General features: G+C 47.0%; 2 protein-coding genes across 4 annotated transcripts in view; both read right to left on the reverse strand.

Annotated features, from left to right (window-relative positions):
• nicn1 (nicolin 1) overlaps nt 1–23,715 on the reverse strand; it is a 581,340-nt gene that overhangs the window by 155,817 nt on the left and 401,808 nt on the right. The window lies entirely within an intron of this gene.
• Nucleotides 1–23,715, reverse strand: part of grm7 (glutamate metabotropic receptor 7) — a 171,815-nt gene that overhangs the window by 54,958 nt on the left and 93,142 nt on the right. For both annotated transcript variants that reach the window (XM_063473294.1, XM_063473293.1), the window contains exons 3-4: nt 13,684–13,819; nt 12,758–12,912 (exon numbers count right to left, since the gene is read on the reverse strand). In XM_063473294.1, the coding sequence (XP_063329364.1) occupies nt 12,758–12,912; nt 13,684–13,819 (291 nt within the window). The remainder of the gene's footprint in view (nt 1–12,757; nt 12,913–13,683; nt 13,820–23,715) is intronic.

Here is a 23,715-nt window from a genome sequence, read left to right on the forward strand (position 1 = left end):
CGCTCCTCCATTGACTTTACATGTAAACCTGAAGCTCTGGCTGCGTCTATCGCATTCTGTGTGAACGCACCGTAACACCATATCTGCCCCATACTGTCCCCGTGCCTGCTGCAGCCGTTTCTTCATGACTGCAGCAGTTCGTGGTTTCACACACATCATGTGACTCTTTCGGCAGATGATGAGTTTTTCTCCCATGAGCCTGGATGTGGACGCGCTCTCTGCAGCTCTGCAGACGTCCAGCATCAGTCAGTGAAATCACTTGAAGTCCTGCGTCTGCACACTGTGACGGATGGAGGATTTTCTCCTCGCTGCGACTGAAGCTTTGAGCCTGGAAGCTCAAAGTAGGACAGCCGTGATGGCGACTCTCAGGGTATTTGACTGACAGGCACTTGGAGTCTCTGCGAGCTGCAGAGGGACAGCTGTGCCGCTGCCGCTGCCGTCTATTTCAAGAAGTCTGCTTTTCCATTGTTGAAATGATGAATAATGAATGTAAACAGAAAGGATTCAGAAGTTTGTGCTTTAAATAAGAAACTGAGAAGCAAAACAGGAAATGAGGAGATGCTGGAGGCGGGATTTACTGGTGAGAGGAGAGACTCCTCCTGCAGCACCTCCTCACAGCTGGAGAGAAAAGTGAATTAGAGATGTCCGTGCGTTAGAACAGCGTCAGAAAAATGTGGAGATTCAACAGTAAACGTATCTGGATGGATCCTCGAGGGCCGACTCGATGTTCCAGCTTCATTTATACGAATCCCTGACGGGACGTAGCCGACTTTATGGGGCAGAAAATGTCGGCTCAGAGTTTGTGTTAGTGTGTTTCTCTCTCTCACACACACACACACAGGAAGAAGCTGTTCACATGACCACGTCTGAACGTGACCGTGCTTAAATCTGACTCACTTTAAAATGTGAAACATTCGTAAATGAACCTTAAAAAACAGATAAAAGTTCTGCTGACTTCAGCAGATTCTCTCTGGTGGTCACCGTGGGGGGGGCGTGGGGATGTTAACAGAAGCTGCCTGAGAATTCGTCTGATTTTCGGTTTGCTTCAGTCCGTCAGTCTGACAGCAGCACCGCGGTGTCGGACACACAGGGAGACGCTCCAGCTCTCTGAGATTTGTTGTTGTTGCTCTTGTTCAGATTTTCTGGGTCACAGATTTCACTGACAGCTCGATGTACGGCGTGTCCGACCGCGTGACGCGTCATCCCACCGATTTACAGCCGCTGGCGTGTCAGCCGCTGCCAGACGAGACTCTGGGGTCAGACGGCGTGACAGAATCACGCTGCTTTTTCCTTTTTTATGACTCGTTTTGTTTTTGACATGGAAACAAAGCAGCACGTCAGACCCTCAAACACACGTCGCTGTAACAGAGACGCTGACACGGCGCTTATGAAATCAAAGGAAAAATCAGATAAATGCTCCCTCAAACGCATCATGACTTTCTCTCTCGCCACGTCTGCCTCGTGTGCTCGGCAGGTCGGGCAGATGTTTTCCGGGAGTTTGTTTCTGGAAACCGAAAAGAACGGCAGGAGGACGAGGAGTGCAGCGAGCAGCTAACACATGCACATTTATGCCATATTTTAACAGCAGTTTGCTCAGCAGTTCTCCAACACGGGCCTGAGAGCGGGTTAATGAGCAGCCTGTAAACATGCTGCAGGCGGTGGTCTCCACACACCAGGGGGCGCTGCTGCACACAGGGGTCCGGCTGAAGCTCATTTAAATGTATGAGAAACTGCAGGAGCTCATTTGTGCCGTGCACTCGGTAAACAGCTCCAGGTCAGCGTTTCTTTCCTGAGTTTTGGACTTTTTGGATAATTTTATCAAACGACGTGAAGCTGCATCAGAAGCAGCCTGCAGCAGACACGCGGGTGTTTGTGACCCGACCTGGATGTCTTCTCCTGGTACGACTGAGCTGCAGTCACGTTCGGGCTAAAGGCACCTGTGCAGGTAAAACAGCAGCAAAACTCTCAGATCTGAAAAACCACGCTCCAAAACCTGCAGCACACCTAAAAGGTGAGTCAGGTGAGACTTCTGGAGCCCATGTGGACATTAGAGGAACTGCAGCTTTGGTGTTTCAGTGCTGCTTCATGTTTAAACGAGAAGCTCTGATGGAAGGCGGCGGAGGCCGTAAGGACCCCAACTACGCCGCTTATAATGGGATCACTGTCGCTGACAGTCCTGCGCTGCTGCGCTTCCTCTCAGGCGTCACGTAACAACAGCACATGCAGGAGAGCCAGGAGGGAGTCTGGCTCGCTGCTGCGGAGCCATCGATTGGACAACATTGAGCTGGACTCTCGCTCTGTCCACTGCACACGCTCACTCTCTGCCACACAAACAGTGTCTGCTTTTTAACCACGCCCCTCTGACTCCTCCTGACCCCACACGAGGCGGCCATCGGCGTGTGCGTGCGGCTCAGACGGTGTCACTCCAGGAGACGGAGCCTGCTGCTGATCTCTGACCATGGACAGGTCAGGATGTTACTTAGTCAGCAGGCTCCAAAATCCACCAATGACATTAGGGTGGTTCCTGCCATTTTTTATCTACAGTCTGTTGTCATTTTGATCAGTTTCCATGAATATTGAACGTTACGCACTCGCCGTGTGTGAACTTTAAACTGCAGTCTGTTTTCTGCTGCCCTTCCTCTTTAACCCGTCCAGCTTCCTCGTCTTCCTCACACACTGATGGATGCCGACACCGGTTTATGAAAATTTTGTGCAGGATTTTCTTGGAAACACAGGTGAGCTCGGAGCGGAGCAGCGGCCATCGTTCGGCTTGTGTGAAGATGATTGTTGGGAATCAAACACCCCGCGCTGCTCTCAGGGGGCTCTGCAGGTGGGTTTATGTTGGGTGTTTGGTGCTGCAGGGCACGTGACTTATGCACCGTGTGATTCTGTATAGGAGGATTTACACAAAGTGCAGGTATCACAGCATCGCCACGGCGACCCTGTAGCTGCTGCTGTTAGGAGGAGGCGGCACCTTTAACATGAAAATATCTCTCGGTCGGGGGCGTTTTAGCATCTTCTCCCATTTTATTTTGAACATAAACACAGACGTCAAACATGCAAGAACTAAATTCATTTTTCATGTTTTCAGTTTTCATGTTTAGAAGTTGGAGCGAGGGGATTTGACATTTTTACACATTTTTGTGCTTGTGGATCAGAGTTGTGTCACCTGGATCAGAAGCATTGCAGATGGAATAAGTATGTGAACAGCTGTTTGGACCTTCAGTCTGACGAACTCGTAGTTTAACCTCCTAAGACCCGAACTCTTCCACGACATGCATTTTTAATTTCTCTTTGATATTTGGGCATATTGGGGCCTGATGAATGTAAAAACAAAGAATTTCCAGATTTTTTTTTTTTACCATATTTTTGTTTTTAAGAAAAATGAGAGCCACAAATGAGGATATTCATTTAAAATTTTGATAGAACAGTAGCAGTATAATGTCCTCGTAAGTAGATATCAGGCCCATGTAGAGCAAAATTGTGTATTTTGGTCAAAATGACCAAAAATGTGATGTCCACATATGTGGACGGCAGGTCCTAGGAGGTTAAAGTTATCCATCACGCTGAGAGCAAAGACGTGAAAGCTTTAACCCTCGACGTCCGACCAGGAGGTCTGAACTGAGAGGCTTCTGTCATTTTCCAGGCAGGTGGTCTGTGGACCGCCTGCAAAACTACAAAACTATCGTAACGGTCATCAAACCGCGTCTTTGTTACATACTGAGGAACTTCACTGGGCACAGGGAGGTCACGAAACGTCGTCTTTATGAGGAAAAGTTCAGACTGAAACTAAAGAAGCTGATCAGGTGGTAAAAATAAACGAGGGCTGATTCTCTGATAATGATGAGACACACAGGAAGACAAAGCTAAGGTGAAGTCAATCAAGAGCAAGATAGGACGAACACAAACAGAACTCCACACAGGAAGTAACCTTCAAAATAAAACAGGGACATAAAAGCAAAGCAGAAACCAATACAGACTAACACTGACTTCATAATTAAGTAGAGATGACATTTGAAATCATTTGCTTTTAACCTCAAATACGCCGAATTTGGAGTTTGGATCAAGGCCTGAAAAGAGAACAAAAACCTGATGCATGAAGAAAGAAAAAGATCAGAAAACTCAGAGAAGTCTCTGCAGCGGAGCCACGACGCTGCAGGGAAACCAGTTCCTGTGGTGGAATTAGACACCTGTCAGGATTCATTAACAAGTTCCCAACGGGATCTAACAGGAGGAAAGACGGATGCTGGGAAACAAGCTAGACCCCCCAAATGATGAAGGCCGAAGGACCTGAGACAATAACTACAAACACAGCAGTTAATGGCGCCTGTCAGACGCTGCTGAGGGCAGCAAAATAACACCGCAAGAAGCAAAAGCACATAAAGATCTAAACTTCACAATAAAACAGGAAGTGAAGTGAAGCCAGAGGGAACAAACTCCGAGACAATAAAGGGATGCAGACGGAGAGAAGTAAAAATCCATAAATCCATATTCAGAAAAACACACAGAACAGGAAGTTCGAACCCCGCCACCTCTGAGCCCAAGCTCACTGACCAATCAGAAGCTGGGATTCTGACGCTGTCCTCTAGTGATGGGAATTCCGGCTCTTTTTAGAGAGCCGGCTCTTTCGGCTCCCAACCGGCTCTTTAGGTTGTTTTGTTGCTTTAATTAATTTATTATTAACAACAATATAAAATTATGCACAAAAGGAATTACTAATGTAAAAAAAAGTGGTTTTATTTGTATATGTTTATATATAAATATATACGGTGGCCCCAGAGACAAAGCACGTACAAACTCCAAAGCACGTACAAACTCTAAAACACATTTCTAGAGTTAACTGAACTTCCAAACAGAGCTACCTAGATCACTTAAATTACACAACTGAAAGCATATGTGTATTGTTTGTATATTTATACACAAGCACTCATATATATTCAAATAATTAAAAAAAAGTTCATTTACCTGTTACTACCACACACCAAATCCGGTCGTTGGTACTTCCTGGCTTGTGTAGCCTCTAGGTAACAAAAGCTCAACACTGCGCCTAGCATCCTGGAGCACTTCTGTTGTGTTTTGTACGTGTTTTGGAAAACATGTACAAACTCCGAAGAACGTTTGTACATGCTTTGTCTCTAGGGGCCACCGTAAATATACTTTTATTTAAAATGTTTTATTTAAAATGTAATAAATAAATCATATAATACAAAAACCAACTATTCACAGTTCAACTTTTAACTATTTAAATTTTCAGCTTTTTCCTTTTAAACAAATTTAAAATGAAACAACACAAAACGCTGCAAACCACAACACAATTAAATATAAATTAAAATATAAAACAAAAAGAAGATGCACATTCTCTGTCATATGGGCCTGCATGAATAAACTTTCTGAATCTTTTATCATCTGCAACTGAAAATAGTTGTGGATGATTACTATACCTTTCTAATGTGACGTTGTTGTCCCTGGCTCTCTTTCTCTCTCTCTCCCTCCCGCTCTGTTCCTGTGCTACTGCGAGTGTAACTACCGCCCCTCCCCCCTCTGCCCAGCCTCGCGTGCGAAGTGAAGCGGAAAAAAAGTGCGAGAGAGAGGGTGAGAGAAAGAAAAAAACCCACGAGCCGGCTCGCGTCGTTCACTTCAAAGAGCTGGCTCTAAGAGCCGTTTCGTTCGCGACTGACACATCACTAGTGTCCTCCGGGCTCACTGTCAGCTCACAAAATCCAAAAACCTCTCAGCTGAAGCATCTTTGTCTTTGTGTGTCTGTGGTACGTGTTAAACGACGTCAGCGTGTGGTATTTGTAGTATTTGTTGCTACGCAGAGGCTCGGTGCTGATGCGCACGCCTCCCTGCAGCAGCGTGCATTTCTTCTCTGGGCTCAGTCTTCCGCTCTGTGAGCTTTCTGTAATCTCACACGAACAACAACAAGTGTGCTGTTAGCGCACGAAATCATCCAGAAAGCACAAAGAAGACAAACAAGCCGAGGCCACGTGGGGTCACAGCCCCCTCTGCAGCCAAGCTCCAGCTCTAATGGACAAAATTAAAACAGGGTGCCAGCGGCTTGAGTCGCAGCCAAAACCGCTGCCGGGGCAACAGGGAAATGACAATTAGCGCCCTTACTTAGCCGAGCCTTGAGTGGGAAAAACAATTGGAAAAAGTAGTTTAATGCCCTTATTTAAGATAAGACTAATCCTTAATGTGAAAGGAAAGCAGAGGCGTGAGAGGTGGAGGGCAGAGCACACAGGCAAACCAGACTGACTGCAGGCGTCAGTGGAGCTGCTTTCAAAAACAAGAGGCTCCATCCACCAAATCCTCCATGAAGCAGGTGGATTTGTGGGTTGGGACAATTACAGCCTGACTGCGACACACGGCCTGGTTTCCACATCCTCGGTGGGAAGCTGCCATTTCACATCACTTTAAGCTTGACCGCTGCTCCAGTGTTTCCCATCAGATCCAGTAAAATAAAGTAGCAGCTGAACTGACTTTCATTTCAGTGTTGGTGGGATGAAATCATGATGAGCAGCAACAAAAAGCACGTCTTAACAGATGAATATCCATATGCAACAGAGATAATAATGTGATATTTCATTTAACTCAAAAGGTGGATATTTTCTCTAAATGCAGCAGGCGGGTGGTGTGGTGGGTGGAGGCGGTCTGAGAGACTGGAGACGAACGTTGGTGTGAAGCAGGAGAAAGGATGCTTAGCCTGATCAGTGTCAGCGGCTAAACGTCTCCTCCTCCCATCTCTTTGCCGTTTGTCAGATTAGTGTTTCGTCTGCGAGCAAAGCCAAAGGAATCGGCTGTGACGGGCTGCCAGAGAGCATCCCGCTGACTTAGAGGAGTCCAGGAAACAGACACGGAGGCAGCGCAGCCACAGACTCGGGCCTGCAGTGGGACCGGTCCCTGCAGAGTCAGGCTGTGCTGTCCTGGGTTCAACCCACTCACATTATAGTTCCTGCTTAATCTGAACAGCGTGCAGTGGAGTCAGGACTCTGATCACTTAATATTAAATATAATAACTTTTAGCATGCACATGAGTTATTTCTGTAGGAACAGAAGAGTTCTTGTCAGTGCTGGTGATGCTGTGGTCGGGTTCTCAGTTCTGCTGCATTTTTTGCACAACCCGACTCATTGTTGCACGTTTCTGTTGCACCGTCTGTGTTTTGTTTTTTTGCAGTTTTTGCACACTTGCTCTTCATGCAGTCCTGTGTTATTGTCTGTCATATGTAGCACCGTGGGCTCACTTCACTGTGTACTGTACCGCTGGCTTGACTTGATTTTTCTGGATGTTTGCTATCTTCACAGAAAACGAGATGTTGGATAGAAGAGGCGGAAATGAGTTTCCTTCTGAGGGAGGCTGGCCTCTCCTTTAGAGAGGGGCGAGAGGTGCTCAGAGAAGAGCTGCTGCTCCTCCACATCACAGGGAGGCTGTGAAGGTGTTTCAGGCGTCTGATTAGGACCTCTAATAATGAGGTGTCCCAGTATCTCTAAAGTCTCTAAAATAAGCCGAGATCGCCGTCTCTAAACACTAAATGTAAAAACCGTCTACGTACGAGGTTTCTAAAACATCAATAGATCAGCCATGATGACACTTTCGGAGACTATCATCCTAAAATCTGTTGTAAAGTGCATCGTCACAGCTCTTTTACTTCGCTGTAGTGTTCTGTGTTAGTTACTTCATTTTTGTATTATTGATTTATCAAATATTACACCTGCCTCTGTCTGGATGCACGTCGTCTTACCTCTAAATAAATATCAAGGCCTCTTTCTTCACTCTCTGACCAGTAAAACAGCAAACTGACACCGGACGATAGTGATGAACAGAGTAATGCAAGATTAAAGGCAGAGTGGTAAAACTGAATGAAACTATAACTCTGGAAGTGTAACAGGAAGTGAGAGCAGGTAACGAAGCTTCGTTCCTAACGCGGACCCGTCTGACTCTCTGCTGATGGAAACTGGCGTGAATGGAGTCGTATCGAGCCACGGTTCATTTTTCTCGGCTTCACGGCTGCGCCGACATCCATCATGAGCTGGATTTGTGTGACGCTGCGCTCGCAGTTATTTCCTGCGTTTGGCGGTGTGAGGGAGGACATCCGTCTTGGCGGATGCTGATCATGTTTTAAGCATGGAGTCAGATTAAAATCCGCATCCTCCTATCTCCGGCGCACACATGGGCACGCTGGAGCCGGCAGCTCAGGGCTTCAAACAAAGAAGCTGGAGCTGGAGCGCAGTGGGCGGGTGGAGGAGGCGGAGGGAGGCTCCTCTCTGCTTCATTTCCTCTCCTGCAGTTAGACTTCTGTCTCCTGGACTGCACAGAGCTGCTTCAGTACCACACACCTTTGAAGGATTTGCGCTTTGTAACGAAGGATGCTGTGCATCGGTTTCCAATCAGCGAGAGCTCGCCGCATCGTGAATGCAAATTCAAATAATAAAAGAATTCACACCCAACAATTAAACAAAACCTCTGGCATCCATTTGTTCTTACGATAACGTGTCGCAGCTCCGCCTTCCACAATTTAGATTTCATTACATTAAATGAGAGTAAGCCATTTGAAGGCGGCTGCATCACATTCAACTCACAATTCAAGAAATCTCTGTCCATCTCGTCTCTGTTACCTCGACAACCGTCCCTCTGAAGGCGTGTTATCGAGGATGTGATTGACTGCGCCGCCAAGCCTGACGTGATGATTGGTCCTCACGTTTCAGCTGAAAGTTGTTCGCTGCTGACTGCTGCCCGGCTCCGTCACACTCTCCATCACTGCTGATGAACCAAAACCACGAAGCTAAAGCTTCGGATCGATATCAGTGACTTATGTGCACGATTAAGTGTTTCATCATCAAACTACACTCAGACTGAACTTAATGACAAAGGAAGACATGACAGCACAGCTGAGCGAACCAGGGAAACGCTCAAAGGTGACGTTCAGAGCCTGGAGCAGGACGGGCCACAGATTCAGGTTCAGATCTGACGAGTTTCCAGGTTATCAGCAACGTGACTTCACCCAACTGTGAGAGTCCACCTGCTGTCCCGTGGGTGCACACTCAGAAATCCTTGGGACAAAACTGAGCGGACTCTGAGACGGTGGCGGACTCTGGTGGACCCTGAAGGCTGCTTTCATGTCTCCTCCGTTTCCTGTCCATGACTCCGTCTCCCTGCTGAGATCCAGACATCCAAGTGACGGTCTGGTGGCAAACAGGCCCAATTTTCAGTTCACAGCAATAAGAACTGAACTTTACCTGTTCAGGTGGGAAACACTGAAAGCGTCACCTGCAGGTTTTTGGTGAACAGACTCGGCGGCTTTGCCGGTTTTCCACGAGTGTGACATTAAAAGGCTCAGATTTGTGGATTAGAAGCTGTAACTGAGTTTGGGAAGTGGATTCATCCCGGCTGGAGACTGCAGACTCAGCAGGCATCTTCTGTCACAGGGGGAAACTTCACAGCCTGCAGCTTAATTCTGCCTCATCTTCAACTTTCTCCTCTTCTTCTGCTTCGCCTTTGTTCCCGACGTGTTTTCCCTAAAACCTTTTCTTCTCCACATCCCCCCCTCTGTCTCGCTTCCTCTCTTGGGTTCAGTCTCAGCAATTATCGGGCACAGTAAGCAGGGCTGCGTTCAGGCACGCAGCGCCACGTTTTACATGAAAATAGAAGCTGGGTTTATTTTCTCAGATCTGAAAAGACAATAAATCAGAGCGAAGCTGACCTCCTCCGTCCGGGATCCGAAACACAGACTTCGCTGCAGATTTGAAATGAGGTCTTGATTTATTCATAATCATCCTCAGTGTCTTTAACATGTATGCGATATCAGCCGGTGTGACAGGGAAGGCCGCAGAGGGAGAGCGTGCGGAGCAAAGCGATGTCTGCATAAATGAGGACGGCTCCTGTCACTGCACACATTTGTCTGGACAAGTCTATAAGTCGGACAGAGACCTGCATTAAAATCATGCAGACGTAACCTTTCAGAGCGCAGAAACAGGAACAAACACGGCGTTTCTTAAATGTTTCAGTCGCTCACAGACGGCAGGAAACCATGTTTGTTCCACCTGGATGAGCCTCAGCGATCAGCCCGGCTGTTCACTGAGCGAAGAGACGGGGACAGACGGCGACGCCATGATCTACACGTCTGTGCAGCTGGACCTGAAGCAGCATCAACACGTCCAACTGAGACGCCCAGACCTCCCTCTCCTCAGCACCTCCTGCATCTTCCAAAGATATCATCTCTCCCTGGGGCCGCCTCCCGGCAGGAGATGCCCCAGCCGTCTCCTTCAATGCAGAGGAGCAGCATCTACTCTAAACTCCCCCTGAGTGACGGCACTCCTCACACTGAGCCATTATTCACGGGCCACAGGTGAGGGTAGGCGTGCAGATCAGTAAGTCGACGCTCACCAGTGTGCAGAAGACCAACAGTCCATCTGTTCCCGACCCTCAGACAAGTGGACTCTTCCACTTGAGGCAGAAACTCATTGCTGACCCAGAAACCAGCCTTTTCCAGCCGAGAGCCGCCGCCTCAGCCGATTCCCACTCAGCTGCGAGCCAGCCACGAGTTGGAGGTCAGCGCTCGATGAAACCGGGATTGAATCATCCGCAAAAAACAAAGACAAGAGGTCAGCGAAGCGTGCGCCCTCTGCCACCTGGCTGCTCCGAGAAGTCCTGTTCTGAACAGCGAGGAGGGCAGCTCTGCACCTCGACGCCCTGCCGGGACCTTACTGCCCGAATTACTGTCTGCCAGCGTGAGCCCTTATAAAAGGACCGATTCTGACGGAGCCCCAGATAACCCGGAGAGGGTAAACACGTCACCGTCCATCCATGCACGCTGCATGCCTCCGTTTGGAGTTAATGTTGCAGTATAACAATGAGGCCAGCTCTGAGACTTGTAGAAGGACTTCGAGAGTCATAATCTCCGGAGGTTTAAGTATTATTGGTGACGCTGAGTCATCCTCAGAGCTCAGTCCAAACACACAGGATCAGCGGGTGATGTAGACCCTGCTCTCAGAGCACACTTCACAGGCAGCGGCTGATGAGGTTTGTGCAGAAGGTTAATCTGGCTGTGACTCTCATCATAAAGCTAAATTTCTCCCCATCACCACCTCTTCCTGCTCCTCGCGGCGTGCCCTCTGGTGTAATGGGTCTGATGCCCTTAAACCTGACTTACCCCGCCCCTCGTTACGCTGCAGTGCTCTCTGCGAGTGCCTTTATGCTCAGAAACCCCCATTTCCATAAATCAGTCATCAGAGCGCAGAATTTATGAGCGCAGCACCTCCCGTCAGATCCGAGGTGACAGCCCGAGTCTGCCCGGCTCGTGTTTGGCAGCAGAAAAAAGGTCAGAGCGATGTTACGCGCACAGAAACAGAAACGCTGCCGCGGCTGCTTCCGTTTGCCTCCTGACAGAAGTATTAGTGCAGCGAGAACAAAAGAACAAAGAGCTCAGACTTTATTTGAAGTCAGAGCGTTGAAGTGGCACAACAACCCGCCGCCGTATATCCCCGTCACCATCTTTGTTTGACACGACAGCCGCGCTCGATGTCGTCTGTAGTTACGACTGTAATCTAAACGCTGTCATCAGCGCCGATGAGGAGGTCGGCCGTGCTCTCGTTACGTTTCCTCTGATCTGCGGTTTCAGCGTCGTTACGATGGCGGCGCTTCTCTGCGTGTCACACCTCTGAAGAGAGTTCAGAAAAACACTCTGGCACAAAGGAAGAGGTCGGGATTTTCAAAATAAGTTCGCTTTGCTTTCCTGTCTGTTCAGTGTGAGGCTGCAGTGACCCGTGAGTCACAGAAACACAAACATGTTTTAGTTTTGACTCAGTGACACTAATTTTATCTGACTCCAACAAACCGTTTGCTTAAAGGTTTTATTCAGCTTTAATTAATCATTCATTTATCAAACTGTAGACAGTAAACGCAAACGGTGTCCTTGAATAAGGTTTTTAAGGTTAACTGTCCCACTCACACTGTGAGCGGCGTGTCCGTGTACATCAGGATCTTTTTTCAAACCTGATACTTTTTATTAGCGTCTCAAACTGACAGAATAAAACAATTCAAACTGTGACAGAGTAACTACAGTCAGCCTCAGCCGACTCCTGCAGACGGCGACTTTATTGGGCTTTAAACTGGAAGATCATCACTGTGACATCAGAGGAAATACAGGAAGTGAAATCATTTTTATGCCAACACAACACATTTGAAACTTTCTATAAAAAAACAGCTGAACAGTTTCATATTTTGTCAGTCTGTAAAAAAAGTCAAAAGCATGAACGTCTTTGGACTCTGCTGCAGCTCTGCATTAACACGTCTTTAAAATCATTACAGAGAGCGTTTTCAAAGAGTTTGGTCAGACTTTAAGGCCGCAGTGAAACTTTATTCGTCACATTAAGAGATCTGACAGGAAGTAAGAACAGCAGAGACAGGTCTTTAATAAAAGCCCTCCGTGCCCGGTGAGATACTGACTTTCTGCAGCGCTGATAGAAGCAGAATAATGACGACAAAATAATCATCATCAAAAGAGTCCTGAGCAATCTGGTGTCACTGCAAACCCAGAAATGCGAGACGGCGAGCGTTCCCGACACGATTGAGTTTTCAGAAGTTCTGCTTATTCAGGAAGACGTGGAGGACAAAAAAGTCTGTTTCGGAGATAAGAGCGAGCGCCGAGGACAGACAAACCAAGTTCTCATTTCCTTCATGTAGCAGTGAGCTGATAAACTTTACACTCACATATTCTCATAAAGACGAGCAACGTGAAACTATAAGCGGCGAGGGACTTACCGCTGATGGTGGCCCTCTTCGGCAGGATGGTGATGGCTCCCACCGCGGCGTCCTCCAGGTGCTGGATGGGACTGTTTTTGGCGCCCCAGCTGTCGGAGCCGATCCACAGGAAATGACCCACTTGGTCCGCTCGCTTACTGGCGTTCAGGATGCCCCTGTGTGAGAAAGCAGTCACAGACCCCACCCACACTTTAGTTTCCACATCAGTTTACCTGCAGAGGTTTATGTCCTGGACCAACAGGGTCACTAAAGAGCCTAACCTGTCATTATCCACCAATCCGCTGCATCTACAAGACGTTATCTGATTAGTTCAGGCTTTCCTAAGACTACGAGCTCCATCTGAGCTTTGGACTGATTAACGGAGACGCTGAGCCAGAGGTGGAGAGTGAGTGAAGAAGGACTGTGGAAACGCAGGGGAACAGAAGTCTGCAGACACCGATCAGCGCCACGGAAAACTTTTCCAGAGTGTCTGACTGATGTCGAGTTTTCCTCAGCCTGATGTTAACGTGAATATTTTACGGTGGCAGAGTACTCATGAATGTGGCTCACGTCACGGGGCGGCAGTCTAATCTCCCGCCAGCTCATCGAGGAACACCGAGGCGTTCCCAAACCAGCCAAGAGACGCAACCTCCCAGCGTGTCCCGGGTCATCTCCAGGATCTCCTCCCTTAGGGTCGTGCTCATTATCCCAAACATTTTTACTTCCTCTCAGTGGATGGAGGGTACCGGCATGACTGGAAGAGTCCTGATGTGCTGAGCATCCAATAAAAATCCATCTGAATACATTAAATATAGCAAATGAAAAACGTAGTATTGTGTTTGCTGGCACTAACACATCAGTCCTGAAGTTTTCTCTCATCCAGAGGTGAAGACGATGATTCAGGTCACGTATTTAACTTTTGCACGTTACCTCAGCAGGGTTATTACCTGATGTCTTCATCGGAGGCGAACAGGATGACCGCCCTGGCGTACCGAGTGTCCAGCAGCTGGCGGATGATTTTATCAAAGTCGGAGGATTTGTGGTCGTGAGGGATCTTCAGGGACTGAGCGATACAGATTCCACCTGAGCAGACAAAACAAAGGGCACAATTAACTCAGAGTCATCAGCTTCCTGAACCGCAGCAGCCTTAAAAAGTATAATTTATCCGTTTTATCGGCAATGGCTTTAACCTTTCAGAAACAGCGTTATTAGAGGTTTGGCCCCGAGCTCGTCCTAAAGGTTAAAGTCTGAGAGGACGAAAGTGCAGAAGAAGAAGGAGGACTCTGCTCTCCTGACATTTCACGAAACCGCCGACATCTCCGCGCACAGTCGCCTTAACAGTGTCAGAGCTGCAGGCTGCTTTCAATAAATGTCACTGACAGAGAAACGCTCAGCCGGAGCTCTTCTTCTCCTCGCCACGCCGTCAGGAAAGCTTCTGATCTCACGTTTGTTCCACCGTACAAGTTTCAGCTCACCTGAGCGACCGAACAGCAGAGCGAACCAAACACAGCGAACCATGAAACACATGACAGTCACTCATTAGCAGCATTTTATCAGCTGAGACGAGATACAGATACAGGTGTTCAGTACTGATGTGATCTCAGAGGTAAATAAATCATGGATAACCTCGTCACTGTGACCACCAGGAGTCATTAATAATCAGCATAAAAATCCACTTAAACGCTGCTTTAACAGCTTTGTAAGATAAAATGTGACACATTCACCACACTGGCAATAATTTAACATTAAACAATGAAAATATATTTACTTTCCCTTCAGTAGTTTGTCTGAGTCTGATGTTAGTTATAGTCACATTCAGTGACCTCACACCTGCATTTTCTTTGACAGCCACCAGGGGGCGATACCTGCAGTTGACAAAGCTGGTCCTATAGAAGTCTTTGGGAGACTTCCTGTTTGTAGGCTCAGGTGGTTTCAGGTCATACTCAATTCAATTCAATTCAATTCAGTTTTATTTAAACAGCGCCAGATCACAACAACAGTCGCCTCAAGGCGCTTTATATTGTAAGGTAGACCCTGGGGTGGCTGTAGCTCAGGTGGCAGAGCAGGTCAGCCACTGACTAGAAGGTCGGTGGTTCGATCCCAGCCTGCTCCAGGCTGCATGCCAAATATCCTTGGGCAAGATACTAACCCCATGTTTGCCTACTGGTGGTCAGAGGGCCCGGTGGCGCCAGTGTCCGGCAGCTGTGGCTACAATGTAGCTTGCCATTGCCAGTGTGTGAACGTGTGTGTGAATGGGTGAATGACTGAATGTAGTGTAAAGCTCTTTGGGGTCCTTAGGGACTGAGTAAAGCGCTATACAAATGCAGGCCATTTACAATAATACATACAGAGAAAAACCCAACAATCATATGACCCATATAATCAAGCACTTTGGCGACAGTGGGAAGGAAAAACTCCCTTTTAACAGGAAGAAACCTCCAGCAGAACCAGGCTCAGGGAGGGGCGGGGCCATCTGCTGTGATTGGTTGGGGTGAGAATAGACAGGATAAAGACATGCTGAATGAAACATTTTGTCATCGTCTCCCGCAGAACGGAGCATTGCATGCTCATTGGTTAGTGACTGAGAAATCACCAGCCAATAAGAATCCTGTGGGCTTACAGGTGTATCCACTGCTTGGTCAACCCGTCTGGCTTCAAGAATCAAAATGGCGATGAGAGTGATGTCATACACTCGATACAGTCTCGAGTGTATGACATCACAGACGCCCATCTTTCATACAGAAACAGCTCTCTGCTCAAAAACCAGCACCAAAGAAGAAGACAGAGAGCGGACATCGCGCGCTCCTATTGGTGGGTTCATGAGACTCAATGAGCCGAGACAAAGATGTGATGTCAGCTGTGACCATCGACCGTAAAACCACCGTGATTTCAACTCTGAACTTCCGACATCTCCTAATTATCTCCAAGCGTGACGTTAACCTGTGGCTGAGTCGAACCTGATGAAACTCACCAGAAGAAAAACCCGAGACGGAGGCCGGCGCGGCGTGCACTAACATATTTCCTTCATTGCTCAGAGATTGCAGGACAATCCTGGAAAACACGAGGCCACGCCATGAAGTCGAGTCCAGTCGCTCGCACACAGGCGTGCACTTCAAAGAAGACTCCTGAGCTCAGTTTTATTTGTGCTCCATATTTTTATTAAAAACTATTAAATCAAACATGAAGGTAGCTGAAAGGTAGCGTGAGTGAGCTTTCACTGTTTCATGCTGGAACGCGTCCGGTGAGTCCTGCAGACAGAAGATCCCAGAGGACGACGGATGCAGCCAAACATGGAACTACAGACCGGTCACAACGAGGAACGACACGTGAAGGATGAACCCCTGAACATGCGTCCTGTGTAATAACGCTACTGTGTTCATCACGGCTGCTTCCACGTGTCCATGTGTGGGCGGAGTTTAACCTCAGGCTTAAAGAACTTGTTTGACTGCCTGTTTACGAGCGACGCTGTGAAGGTATTATTATCACGAGTTTAGAATATCTGGATTTCAGGAAGCGTTAAAATCCAGAGTGTGGCAGAAATACAGGGAGCTGGCTTGCGTGCAGCTCGGAGACGCCGTAGTGGAGCTTAGGCTCACCTTTGGAACTTTGTGATTGACAGCTGACACACAGGTGAGACTCATTCCTGAGGCTGCGTGACCTCAAGGTCACAGACGTCGCTCGTCTGTGACTGAGCACAAATGTTAGAGCGAATCCAGGCTGCTCTCAGTGACACTGTCCTCTCACATCTATACAAAACACGTTGGGCTTTCCACGACGTGTCGGAGGTTTCTTCCTGTTAAAAGGGAGTTTTTCCTTCCCACTGTCGCCTAGTGCTTGCTCATAGGGGCTCATATGATTGTATTACTGTGGAAACTGCTGCTGTGATTTGGTGCCATGTAAACACTTTCACACAAGAAGAAGCTTCATTATTTAACATTTTTGCCTTTTTTCACAAATTTTGGACTTTTTCTCAATTTCTCTTTAACATTTTCCCCAAAAAATCTTCTAATAATTTTTTTCTAATAATTTTTAAAATATTCTTTGACATTTTTTTTTTTTACATTTTTTCTCAATAACTTTTTTTTCTCAGATGTGAAACATTTTTCTTCACTTTTATCTCAGAGTGTTAATAATTAATTGTTACTGATTTTGACTTACAGTAAACTTTTTTGGATTTTTTTTTTACTAATTTTTATTCATTTTTTTCTTTCATTTTTTGAAACTTTGTTTTGATTTTTATGAAAATGTATTTTTTCCTTAATTTTGACTTTTTTAATGACTGTGATTTTATTTCCTTAATTAACGGAGATAAACACTTCAGTGTATTCGAGTAGTTTTACTCTGTCACAGGTCTTCAGCAGTCGCGTGTGTCGTTCCTTCTGGGCTTCATGAAGACGAGGGTAAAGAAGCAGGCGAGCCAGCAGGAGTCTGTTTGAAGCTTCGGCCTCGACGCCTCATCTCACATTCAGCTGCTGCCGTGGAGCGAGCGAGCGGAGGAGGAGGAGGAGGAGATCTGCCGCAGCTCCACATTTTATTCAACAAATGAATTAAACATTTGGCGTTTGGTATTCAGGCGCTGACTCCACGCAGCCATCACAGCTCTCAGTTCTGCAGAGGAGCGTGGCGCTCTGTCACGCGGGCGCAGCGGTTTCAGCTACATGACTTTTTAAAAACAGGGTTAGACATGAAACCATGTTTCTGTGTTTAATCATCGAAGTATTTCACCTGATTTAATCTGACGTCACAGAAACTCCTCCACATACTCACAGCAGCAGCAGAAGCGTGCAGAGGTGACGGATGTTGTGATTTGGATTTAAACCGATAAACCCAACAAACCGGTCCGGTGACCGATCCAGACACAGCTCATGACCATGGCAGCAGGTAAAACTGATGCGAGGTCACTTCAGCACAAACCTGAAGTCTGAATGTCAGCTGCACAGATGTCACATGACATTTTAAACACTACAGAGACTTCCTGCTGGCCTGAAAAGGTTTCAAGTGGCTGAAAGCAGAAAAATGTCCCTTCAAATCCTGGAAGAATCACCAGAGGATGATCCGGTCTGTCAGGGTCAGGAGGACTGGGCCCCATCCTGTCAAAGCCTCCAGAGGCTATATTTGTCAGGACGAACAGTCGTTCGAGCAGTAGCAGCTAGCTGTAGATTAACCTTAAGCTGCTAATTAGCGGTAATGGATCCCGGCTGAGTATCATGTGACCAGCCCGCCTCCTCTCAGTGTGTTGCTTGTGGCAATTAGTGATCAGTTATTAATTTCTAGAAAGAATTTATGTTTTTTTTTTGAAAAGTACAGAGTCTAAAGCAAATGAAACAGGGACCTGCAGCCTTTCAGCCTCCTCACAGTCCACATGTCATTTGGCTTCACCTGATCAGGGACAACAGGTGGTTCTGGGTTAACTCGGCTCATTAGCCGCTCCTCCTTCTATCGAACAATGAGTACCATCAGTTTAAAAAAAGCAGGAAGTGGCTTCGGACGTCAGGTGTGACGGAGACTTTTATGTCTTTGTAGGAGCTGTAAATGCCACCGTCAGTGCACCACACACAGAAACAGGATCTCTGCTCCCCTGAGGACCCCTGACCTCACGTCCCACCCTTTATCTTCTCAGCCAAAAGGTAAAAAAACAGACTTCAAATAAATGCTCTGACTTTGAGAGGAAGCTGGGCGCTACTCGGGACCAGAGAGTCTCACAAACGCTGCAGAGCTGACGCTGTGATGTGGGAAACATGGCGAAGCAGGAAGAGATGAGAAAGGAAAGGAAGCGGAGGAAGAGGAGGGACGAGCTCTGTGCGGACCTGATCTAATCTGAAGGACAGTTTTTATATTTACTGTGAAGATCAGTACATGAATCTGAAAATGTTTCCCACTGCTGTTAGACAGTGAAGACACCGCCATTTTGAACCTGTAACCATGGCAACAAAGCTGACTTAGACACGATGAAGCCACTGATGGTCAAAAACACGGACGAAGCTCCTGGTTCAGAAAAATGCAGCCAGTGCAGAAGTGCCGTAAACTGCTTTGCATCTGAAGGCCACCAGATGGCGACGGCTGAATCTCTGACCTCTGACCTCTGCAAGCACTTACAACGGAGGATTATCCCGGGCATGCTCAGTCAGACTCTGAAAACGCTCGAAGTCAGCGGGTGATGTCACCGTCGCTGCGTCCACGTTTTATACCGTGTCATCGCGAGCTGCAGCTATGACGCTTCTGTTTGTTGAGTCACATGACTGCGAGTCTGCTGCCTGATACCAACAGGAACTGAATCAACAACGAATCAATAGAAACCAAACTGTAACAGCTGTGTTTGTTCCAGTCAGCTCCCCTTGTATGGATCCAAACAGCGAGTGGCTCCTCGCCGACATGCTTCAGCAAACCTGCAGCGGCCCTCAGCTCCTGACCATCATCACACCGCACAAGATGATTTTTTAGGGAACACGAGTTCAGAAACAAACCATGTTTGAGAAGCTGACACAGCTCAGACCTCAGCCTCGAAACCACGTGATTAAAAAAGTCTCCATAGAAACGCAGACGCGTGCAGAAACATCATGCATATTTCAGCGTGTTTGATCACATGAGAGATAAACGGCTTTGAGAGAGGATGAATCAGAAAGAGGCTGAGACGCTTTCATCACCATCAGAGGCGTTTTCCACTCTGGCCAACGGCAGCATATCAAAGTGCTGCGTTTGTGAGCACGCTCAGAGAGAGCTTATTAGCCAAGGTAGCAGCAGCAGCGGTCGACCCGGGGTCGGGCGCATTAGCATACTGCACCTCACAGAGTTTGGTGACAATTTACAGCACGTCCAAACTCTGATGTCTCACAGGAAGAAGGTGTGACAATGATGGCTTTGAATTAGAGTCTGACAGGAAGCAGCAGATGAAGGAGAAACCCTCGAACACGCCGGCTCCAGACTGAAACACGCCACAGATCTCAGCTGGTGAAGAGCTGGGACACAAGACTGGCTGTCATCATAGGCGTGAATCTGGGAGTCAAAGTCTCCATGTGGTGGCACTGCAACGACCAGGGTGAGCCCCACCTCTCACACTATGACAGCTGGGATAGGCTCCTCCCCCCATGACCGTGAAGTGGATGGATGACATCATCAATATGAATTTACCATCATCAGTACTTTTTACATCATAAATGCCCACCTGTGCATACACGTTCACTGATATGCAGATGATCCTCAGCTTTAGTTATCTATGAGACCTGATCATATACATTTAACCTCCTCGGACCTGCCGTCCACATGTGTGGACATCACATTTTGGGTTATTTAGACCAAAATACTCAATTTTGCTCTACAAGTGCCTGATATCCACTTACAAGGACATTATACTGCCACTGTTCTATCAAAATTTAAAACTAATGTCCTCATATGTGGATCAAATTTTTCCTCAGAAACCAAAATCAGGTACAAAAAATTATGAAAGGTTTTAAGTTGTGAGTACGTCATAATCATGAACCCTCCAAAATCCTCCACAGTAACAGCTGTGATTGGTCCGTTCAGTACCGCCGTGTCTGGAATCGACTTCTTCTCTCACCATTTTTCAACACAACTAGAAAAGAATGTATCAGCTTTGAGATAAAAAGCCCACGTGAAACATGGATGCAACTCCCATGATGTCACTTCCTGAAACTGATAACTCATTGGTTAATGACTGAGCGCTAACAAGTTGTTAGCTAATATGCATACGCCAAAAAACCGTCCCTCGTGTCAGGTTGAGTCTCAGTTCATCCAAACTCCGTCTGTAGTGCAGCTCAGCAGACTCCAGCTTTTATCAGTGTTTCTGCTCACAGACACGACTGACGGATAATATGAGAACTAAACAGTCATGATTATCATGCTGGCATCGTGCTGTCAGATGTTGTGTTGAAGATTTTGGTCGCAAAGAAGTAGAACAAGACAAGTTTCACAAAGTTTGTCCCACAATCCATCATCGGTGGGCGAGGCATGCTTACAGAAACACAACAATCCATCCAAGAGTCATTTCAAAGCTGTGGAACGATGAGCCGCCGTAACAGCACAGTGCTTCCAAACCTAAAAACTAATCTGTCGTTTTTCCTCCTGAAACTGCAGATCAGCTCCTACGTTTGTTCCCACGTTTGATTGGCTTTCAGGTTTCATTCATCTTCTTTGGTCTGAAGCTCGTCATATGATGAAACCGTCCTTTTTCTACATTTCTGAACGCGTCAGCCCCAAACAAACAGCTTCGCTGTGAGTAATTTACAGCGACCTGTGGCGCTCAGGCCGTCAGCTGACAGGAGGCGTGAAGAAGAAACAACAGGCCGTAAAGAACGAGACAAAGCAGCCAATCAGAAAATAAACCAGGCAGTAAATCTCAGAGAGCGTCTGATCACAGCTGAGGGAGGAAGGTGCTCGACCTTAGCGAGGTGCTCAACTACTGTCGTGTGTTTCAGCCTCCGTCTGACCGAACAAAGGAAAGGGTCAAAACCCAGTCTGATTAAAAAACACCTGCAGTGCTTTGACACTAAATACATAAATAAAATCACAGATACTACAAATGACCTCACAGCTGCATTAAGTCTGAAACCACAGCTCCCAGTGTCCTGGAGCAGTGCAGCAGTGGGATGTATGTTCCCAGGTTCAGGTGTTTTTTGGCTTGTTGAGGTCTAATTTTACAGCAAAATGCTGCAGGTGGCTAATTTCAGTGTTTCTGCTCATTCAGACTGAAAACATTCGGGAGCATTCAGCTGAAACCATTAAAAAAGCTGCAGGGAATTCATGTTTTTGTCAAAGATAAAAGTTTCCAAACCACAGACGGAGAGTGCAGCAGTCTTTCTCAGACATGAAACTATTAAAAGAGCGTCAATGAATCAGCTTTTCGCCCAATAAATGGGGTTTTGTGTGACTTCCTGTTTCCCGGGTTCTCTATAACGTAGGTGGAGACTGCACAGTTACCATGGATACCACAAAGCTACAAGGAACCCGACTTTAATTGGGGAAAAAGAGACGAGCGGTGAATGCGATGGTGTATTTTTGGCTCGGCGGTGTCAGCGTAGGACTGCAGCCTGCTGTCAGACTCATCAGATACTCTCTGTGAGTGCGAGGCCTTTCTGCTGTGTCACAACAAGCATCTGTGAGATTGAACTGTGAAAAATTCATGTGGAGGCACCCAAACCGGAATAAGAACATTCCCCATAGGAGAGAAGTTTTGCTCGGGTGGTGAGGGCTGAAATAATTAAAACACGGCCCGTTCCTGCTGCTCCTATTCTGGGCTCACGTTTGGCGTGGAAGGAAGAAGGTTGATCATCACATTTAACCGACACAGTGAAGGTCTGATGGACCAACAGCTGCACCACAGGCTGCACCGTGATGTCCAGCAGGGGCTCAGTCACATGTTAAGCTAATAAGCATGTTTACAGCCTGATACAAATTCCCCTTCATAACACCTGCGGCGTGTTCATACCTCATCTGTTTGCATTATTAGGGGCGTGGCCTCTTTGACTGACAGGCTGATGGTGACACTGCTGTAGCTGCTAGCTAGGCTTCACCTCCGCTAACTGGACCGTGTTGGTGCTGTTAGAGCATTTTTAATGACATCACGTGACCAGTAATATGGCTGCTGTGAGGTCACTAACAGACCGTTATCAGGATGTTACTGAGGAGCAGGGATTGGTGTGATTAGCTGATAACTTAGCTAAACTGAGTTCTGGCTCTCAAGAAACCAACATGGCAGATGTCTACACGCTAACACTAGCTGTGTCCAAATTCATGGGCTGCATCCTCCTGAGGACACATTTGTAGACCGACTACGTCACAGCGACGCGCCGAAGGCTGTCCAAATTCGTAGACTCCTCCAAATGCAGCCGACAAATGCGTCCTCCTTTTCCCCGAATTTGAAGGATGGGTCGGTTGTGTCCTTCGTGGCCCACCATATCCCAGAATTCAAAGCGCGGCCCAGCCAAACTCCAGTTTCCGGCAATGGCGGCCGCTACTAAGTTTTAAAATTACTCTTATTACTCTTTCTGGGTCACAAAATAAACTTTTAACATATTTTCAGGCGAGAATGTAGCTGTGTGAACTTCAAATATCTGCTCGGTTTATCAAGATATCGCATATTTGCAAAAGTGCTTCGACGTTTTCGGAGACGTCTGTTATCCACCAGCTCGTTAGCTAACCGGGAGCTCGAGGGTCACTGAAGCCGCCGAGAACGGCACAACTCCCGGCACATCATTTTCAGATCACCGCGGACTTTCGCTACTCTGGTTAAACATGATATATAAGTCACTTAGACAACCTAAAAATGTTATTGTTTGGCTTTTTTCAGTGTTTTATTTGTTCCTGAGTAAATCGGTTTGGCTGAGATTAAGTTATAGTTTTCACACAGCTGAATAAACGTCAAACAGAAAATTGATTATCAGAAGTGTGAGGTGGTCGAGAATTTACTCCAGTGTACTGTTATATTTTATATAGCAAGGAGCAGACGGCCGAGTTTATTAAACTCCACCGAGACAGCGGTGACGCAAATCAGAAGGCTAGACCGTCCAATTCCACAGCCGTTTACTTCCGGCCTACCCGACCTTCTGAGGACCCGGCCCACGTAGACCGTGAAGGCCGGGTTCTCAGGAGGATGCAGCCCATGAATTTGGACACAGCTACAGAGTCTTCAAAACTAGACCACGACCACTGAGTGGTCCATCTTTTATGTACAGTCTTTGTGAGGCAGTGTCTTTGGCATAATTCATCTTTTGATTCATTGGTTAAAAACTGGTTTGTAAAGATGATGTGGTTGCTTAGTGTGATCTGTCTGACTATTGCCATGACAACAAGCGACGCCTCATCAGTACCTGAGGTCATGTATGTGACGTGTTACATGTGCCAGCGGAGCTGTTATTGTATCGTCTGAACCATCAAAAACACATAAAGAACATAAACCTGTCAGTTCACAAACGCCTGACTTTAGCAAACATTAATAATAATTTGTAACCATAATTAGCCTGTTA

The sequence above is a fragment of the Pelmatolapia mariae genome, linkage group LG5 (genome assembly GCF_036321145.2).
Source record: "Pelmatolapia mariae isolate MD_Pm_ZW linkage group LG5, Pm_UMD_F_2, whole genome shotgun sequence".
Taxonomy (NCBI): domain Eukaryota; kingdom Metazoa; phylum Chordata; class Actinopteri; order Cichliformes; family Cichlidae; genus Pelmatolapia; species Pelmatolapia mariae.